The sequence below is a fragment of the Leptonychotes weddellii genome, chromosome 9 (genome assembly GCF_054177405.1).
Source record: "Leptonychotes weddellii isolate Sample4059 chromosome 9, ASM5417740v2, whole genome shotgun sequence".
In the NCBI taxonomy this organism is placed as follows: domain Eukaryota; kingdom Metazoa; phylum Chordata; class Mammalia; order Carnivora; family Phocidae; genus Leptonychotes; species Leptonychotes weddellii.
In genome coordinates, this window is record NC_138377.1 from 39,742,685 (window position 1) to 39,749,665 (window position 6,981).

Below are 6,981 nucleotides of genomic sequence, written 5' to 3' on the forward strand. Positions count from 1 at the left end.
AAATTCCCCGAAGTTTATTTTTTTAGTTTACCTCTTTGTCGACACACATCCTCAAAGCTTTCTTTAAGATGCCCTATTTTTCTTTCATAATGCCTTTTCCTATCTACTTTGTTGTGATTGTTCTGCAATAGGAAATGGCTCTTGGACTTTTGTTATAGTATAATGTGTGATAGTTTCGCCTACTATTTTCATCTGCTACTCAGTGGTGCTGTTCTGGCTGGGGACTAAGGCAAAATAAACTGTAACCTTGGCCAGACGTTTAATGTACTCCAGCTGTGTTCTTCACCTAGCATCTTTGGGGTACCTTTTTTTTCCAACCTTAGTATGTTACCTGTTTATTATAAAAGGATATAACTCAGAAATAACCATGTGAAAGAGATGCATAGGGCAAGGTATGGGGAAAGGATACAGAGCTTCCATACCTTCCAAATGCACCACTCTCCCCAAATCTCCACATATTCACCAACCTGGATACTCATGGTACCTTTAATATTGCAAGCATGAGATTTGTTTATAGAAGACTCTTTTTATACTGAATTTCAGGATGAGAATTTTAATTAAAAAAAATTTAAGTACGTTTTAAAAAATGCTATAGCATGGGCACCTGGGTGGCTCAGTCGGTTAAGCGTCTGCCTTCGGCTCAGGTCATGATCCCAGGGTCCCGGGATTGAATCTGGCATTGGGCTCCCTGTTCAACGGAGAGTCTGCTTCTCCTTCTGCCCCCATCCCTGCTCGTGCCCCCCCTCGCAAAAATAAATAAATTAAATCCATCTTAAAAAAAATTTTTTTTTAAATGCTATAGCACAAGATGACCTATATTTTTGTCTTAGCATTTCATAGGGAGCTTTTCATCATTTTTGTCCATTTCTAACAACCCTTGACTGCGAGGATATTTAAAAAGGTAAAAGTTGGGGTTTTTTGTTTTGTTTTGTTTTGTTTTTTCAGTATTTGATATTAAAAGTCTCACTACTGAATGCCATCTTCTTGATTCGGTAAGTTTTCCAACTTAATTTGAAAAATTGCTTTATATTCTAGATCTGTTTTATAAAATGGTTTATTCACTTTTCAGTTTGTGTAAAAGTTGGTTTAAAATTTACATGTTATTTACTATGAAATCCATTTGTTACTCATTTTTCTCAAAATGGGAAAAAATATCATGTTTATAAACTTTAAAATATAGCATGTTTTAATACTACATTCTGAAGATTTATTTCCCTATATAATTTAGGTATCAAATTTGTTATGACATATTGGTTGAATACTTAAATATCTAATTGTAGCTTAGGTTATGCTAGGTATTGCTAAGTGATGTAAGAAAAAATAAGGCAAGGTTTCTGCCTTTAGAAACGTGCAGTTGGGAAGATAACGTCTATCCTACCTTCAGTCATCACTGGTTATTTTCATTTTAATTCTTTTGGATTACTATATCTATATACATAGATATATAGATATGTCCTAGTATTTTATTTGGAGGCTCCCCAGCTTTACTTTTGGTGACCTCTTGCCTCTACATCTAGTTCAAACCTTAGCCCTTCTGTGAGGCCCTCCTGGAAAAGCTCTCATCTCTCCCATATTAATTTATATATAGATATATATATCTATGTGCACAATGCACACACTTATTATCTCTTATTAGGAATATAATATGAATATGTTATATTCCTAAAACATAATTTTAGGAATCTCTTTCCCTTATTGTCTGTAAATTCCTCTCTAGGCAGAGCTGTCTGATTCATATTGGTGGATGGGGGCACTGTGGCATGAATGAAATAGTGCTCTCTTGTCTACTCTTAACAGCATTGCTTTTCAGCCCTACCCCCAGATATTTTTATTTCAGCAGTCTGGAGTAGGACCTTTATCAGGTGATTCTAATGTGTAGCCAGTTTGACAACCCTGGTTTATAGCCTTACCTTGAAATTTTCCAGAGCCAATTGCTAAAATGGGTCAGGAAATGGCCTTGGTTTGCTAATCTTTGATCTCAGAATATAAAAAATTCATTAAGGCAAATGTAGGATAAAAGCAATAATTTTTGTTAACCTCATAAAGCCTGGCAAATGCTTGGCTTCCTTAAGCCACTAATTCCTTAAGGACCTCTGTATATGTTGGCTTTCGTTATTTTCATTATTTTCAAAGCCACTAATTCCTTAAGGACCTCTGTATATGTTGGCTTCTCTTCATGTCCAGGCTTCTGGGCTGCCTTTGTCTCAGGAGCAGAATGAAGTGTGTCAGTGTGACCTGTAGTCTGCTTTCTTGATCTTAGAGTCAGGGATTTCAGCCTAAGGCCAATTGATATAAATCTGATTTAATCCTGTTCTCAGATCTGAACTCTGAATGCTTGGTTCTGATAATATAGGATATTCCAAATAAATTTGGAATGTAATATATCATAACATTTTGTTTTATACTAATATTATGATTAAAAGTGTTTCAGTTATCTTATACATTATCTAGTTGACAAGTCTTGGTACTCCCTATGAATTCTTTTCCACTTTCATAAATATTAGAACTCAGACTTTTTAATTTTATTTTTTGTAGGTCCACCTGTCTATTTTAGAACCAAATTATTACTTGCTTCTATAGCATCACTTGAACCTGAAATAGGGCTGGAGGGGGAACAAAGAAAAGGATCCGAGTAGGATCACATTAGTAAAAAGCCTAGTAAGTGAGTTATATGGATTAGGATTTGTGGAATCTGTGTAAATGGCTTAAGATATGGTCTTAATTTTATTCATCCTACATATACTGCTGAAGTCAATTTACATATTACTAGTCACCTTTAAGGCATATGTGCCTAATACACCTTTTCAATTAAAAAAAAGTATATATTTGAAATTAGATCCACTGGTAAGTAGCAAACTCATTGTGCTATTAATAGTTTTATTACTATATATAGAAATTTATGTTATTAATTAACCTACTATTAACTTGCAGTGTTGAAGGCTCAATTGGTGAAACCCTTGATTTAGTGACTTCTCTGAATTTATTCTCTAGCCAGGCCTAAACTGCAGTAATACATTCACTCAGGTGGAGAGGAGACATCAAGATCATGCCAGACACATTTCCTTTGGTGGTAACTTGATTACCTTTTCACCTCTAAGGCCCCTCCATGATGAACAACCAGAAGAATTTTGAATTTAAAAATAAATCCACATATTTTTCTTCATATTATCAATGTGATATATTGTTAGCATATTGAAAATTGAAGAGTATGTATTTGTGTTCACTTCTAGTTAATTTATATAGTGTCATAAAATGTTTTAATATTCAGTGTTCATCGAAGTGTGTTTTAGATATGATAGTGTTTCTCGAGGGAAGTGGGGATATTTTGTACATTAACTATGCAGAATAAAAAGTGTACTTTACCTCACCTCTCTTGTTTAAAATGTATAAACTTAAAGCTAAGTGTACTTAGAGCATATGAACATTCTTCAGTTTAATCAAAATATAGTATTAAACTTTGACAGAAATATTTGCATCTTTTTATACTCTCTTAGTTTGGACTCTTAAATTTGTTGATATTGAACAGCTTTGCATATTGCATTTTTCAGAGTATACTGAGTTTCTTTTTTTTTTTTTTTTAAAGATTTTATTTATTTGACAGAGAGAGACACAGCGAGAGAGGGAACACAAGCAGGGGAAGTGGGAGAGGGAGAAGCAGGCTTCCTGCTGAGCAGGGAGCCCGATGTGGGGCTTGATCCCAGGACCCCGGGATCATGCCATGAGCTGAAGGCAGACTCTTAACGACTGAGCCACCCAGGTGCCCCTATACTGAGTTTCTTTAAATGAGCTTTCTGGAATCTGAAGTTGTTTACATGCTGCAGTTTCAAACAGTTAAACGGTTAGAGGGGCCCATTAAATCTTTGCCTTTTTCTTTTCATTTTCCCCTTGACAAAACTGACAGCCTTAGAAGGAAATGCCTTCTTCCCTTGAAAAGAATTGTATCAATCACTTAATGTGTTTGAAATATTTTCTCTTTTATAAAACTCTTAATTATAGGATTGTAGAAGACAGGGCCATAATAGCACCAAGAAGACTCGTAGAAGCTAACGCTTATAACCAGACCTGGGTCCAGTTATTTCTACCTCTAAATGAGTTAGGGTTGGAGGCATTCACCAAACAAGCAGCAGCTTTATAAACGTGTAAGATTAGAGGTTTTCAAAAAGAAAAGAAGACACATCCACTTTTGTTGTCAGAGAAAGGTATGTTAGGCTTGTGGGAAAGATAGTATTATCAAGCCCATATGAGCAGTTAGGCTATGTGAGGTGCTGGCTTAGAAGAATGTTCTCAGAATACCTAATCTTACCAAAAGATAAAAGCAGCTTTAACAGCCCATTAATGAATAATTCAAGCAAGCCATGCAGAACAAAGAAACATACGTAAAAGTTAGGGTTTTCTAAGGGCCCATGCATATGAGCATGCAAAAGAAGTTGGTGCAGAGAAACCCAAAGACTTAGAATATAGATAAAGCAATATACAACAAAACAATAAAATAATATTTGCCCTCAAGGATATAGCAAATGAGAATAAAAACAGTGTCAGTAAACATGATTTTTTGTGGGTTTAATAAGATGTACTGTTGACTTGTTCAGAGAACTTTTGTCTGTTTAGTGATAGTAGAGTGAACTCAAACTGGCTTAATAACAGGGAAGTTTATTATTTGCACAAGTTGCCAGGGTGATTCCAAGCACTTTCCAATCAACAGCTCCATGATGGTATCAAGGTCCAAAATTACATTCATAGTTTCTGTCATCCTTGCCGTTGGCTTCTCCGTGGTTGGATCCTTTTGGGGTCACATATATTGTTAGTGTGTTGAAAATTGAAGAGTATGTATTTGTGTTCACTTCTATTCAATCAATTTATATAGTGTCATAAAATGTTTTAATATTCAGTGTTCATCAAAGTGTGTTTTAGATATGATAGTGTTTCTTGAGGGAAGTGGGGATATTTTGACTATCCATTTGATATGGTCTTTAATCAGGATCCCTTATTTTATCTAGGATTATACTTGAATAAAACCATAACTATTAGGAAATAGGGAATGGATGGCTAAGCAGCCATCAGTATACCCTACATCTAGATAGTGTTCTTAGGCTATTGGACTCTAGAATTACGAGGTTTTAGAAAAATCTTTAAAGATACAGGAAAGACTATTGCTTCGCAGAACAAATGCCTTTCCAAAAATGAAACAAAAAAAAATTTCCATTTGTTGAGGACCTCCTATATGGCAAGCCCTTTGTAAACAATATTTATTCAATGATCACAGTAACCCTACAAAAGGTGTATTATACCACCATTTTATAGACAAAGGAACCAAGGCTCAGGATTTAAATAATTTTGTGTAACCCAAGTTCCCCCTTTTTATCATAGCTTATGTTTTTCCACTTAATCATAGGTGTGGAAGAGTCAAGATGAGAATGTTGGAGTAAGGAAGTAACATAGTTTTTTGAAATAAACTGCTCACATCCCTCTTTAGGACTGAAAGTCTTTTTAATTGCTACAAGTGCTGTTAGATGGCTTTCAGATATCATTCCCATGTGACAACTACCTCAGGGGAAGACAGCCGCTCCTCCCGAGGTCATACCGTTTCTCAGGTGGCTTGTATTCGTTGACTGATTGAAGTGAAGACAGAAAGGACTGTCCCCCCTCTTAACAGCTCCAAAGGATCATCCCAGCTTCAGAACCCCTGTAGGGTGGGCTGAGGCATCGATACCCAACTTCTCCCTCTGCCCGATCCTATGCCTTCTCATCCCAACAGCTGTTGATCTCAAGATTCTTCCCCCTAAACCTCTTGGGTTCTAATCTCTGCTTCCTGGGGAACCCAACTTGTGACAATAAAAGTATCTGAGAAGATGGTGTTATAGAAACAATAAATAGACCAAACAATATTTTGATTCTTTTATAAAGTGAAGTGCTATGACTACATCCTAGTTTTGAAATTGTATGAATCTTTGGGCCTGCTGGTAATGAGGAAGGGCAGAAAGGCATGGTTAAGAATGTTGGCAATGGGAACTATTAAATTTTTCAAGCTGATGATATATCTAATTAAGAGCTTAATTTTCCTCTATAAATATGATGGAGATTTCATAAAAACCAGGAGAACCTACAGCAAGATTGTCTCATATTGGTATCAAATATGGATTTGAAAACAGCTAAGTATAGTCTAGAGAGAAAAAATAGTTAAAAGGAGCAAAAAGAAATATACCAGAATGCTAACAGTAACTGCCTGTGGATCATCAACAGCTACACTTTTTCTTTGTGCTTTTCTCATATCCTGAATATATACTTCCTTAAGTAAGAAAATGGGGGAATGATTTCCTTGTAGCATCTTCTGGTTTTTATGAAACTCTGAAAGACAGAGGTTAAAATAGTATTTTCTTTAAAAGTAATAAGTATAGAAAACTCTGGGAGACTAATGTAGAATTAATATTGCTACATATTCCTTTTTCACTGAGTCCATTGTGCATTATCAAGAATAAATTGCCCCAATTCAATGACATATAAAGACAGGAAACTCTTAGAATGTTTATTAAATGGATGATTTACAAGACGGACAGTGATGAATAAAGGTAAAATTTTTCAGTCAGGAAACATGAAGTTTCAATGTGTAAGGGTTTATATTCAATTTCATTTTTTTTTAAATCTTCCCCTTTATGATTATATCATAGCATGTGAAGCACTGGTGAGATCTATGTCACCAGAAATTCCCAGTTTGCTGATTTCCTGGAGATTTTTCATCCGATGATTGTACTGCAACAAGTGAGCATCATTGACCGCAACCTTGAAGTGGTCAGATTCAACCAGCACTTGTATCTGAAATGGCACATACACAAAACTGTTAGAAATGCTCATTAATTTCAAAACCAGTCTGGCCTGAGCTGAGAATGTCCCACATTTCATCTTTATGATCATCTGTGGAACTGACTGAAGTTCCAAGAAAGGAACTTTGGGGGCGCCTGCATGGCTTAGTTGTTAAGTGTCTGC

The 6,981-nt window shown here is 35.6% G+C and overlaps 1 protein-coding gene across 4 annotated transcripts in view; it reads left to right on the forward strand.

Moving 5' to 3' along the window:
• DLGAP5 (DLG associated protein 5) overlaps positions 1 to 6,730 on the forward strand; it is a 41,904-nt gene extending 35,174 nt beyond the window's left edge. Inside the window, exons 18-19 of one of the 4 annotated variants that reach the window (XM_006736463.3) lie at positions 946 to 992; positions 2,992 to 6,730. In XM_006736463.3, coding sequence (XP_006736526.1) covers positions 946 to 992; positions 2,992 to 3,132 — 188 coding nt within the window. In that variant the 3' untranslated portion in view covers positions 3,133 to 6,730. The remainder of the gene's footprint in view (positions 1 to 945; positions 993 to 2,991) is intronic. The other 3 variants (XM_031031372.2, XM_031031373.2, XM_081830478.1) reach the window with 3 other exon arrangements.
• The last annotated feature ends 251 nt before the right edge of the window (positions 6,731 to 6,981 follow it).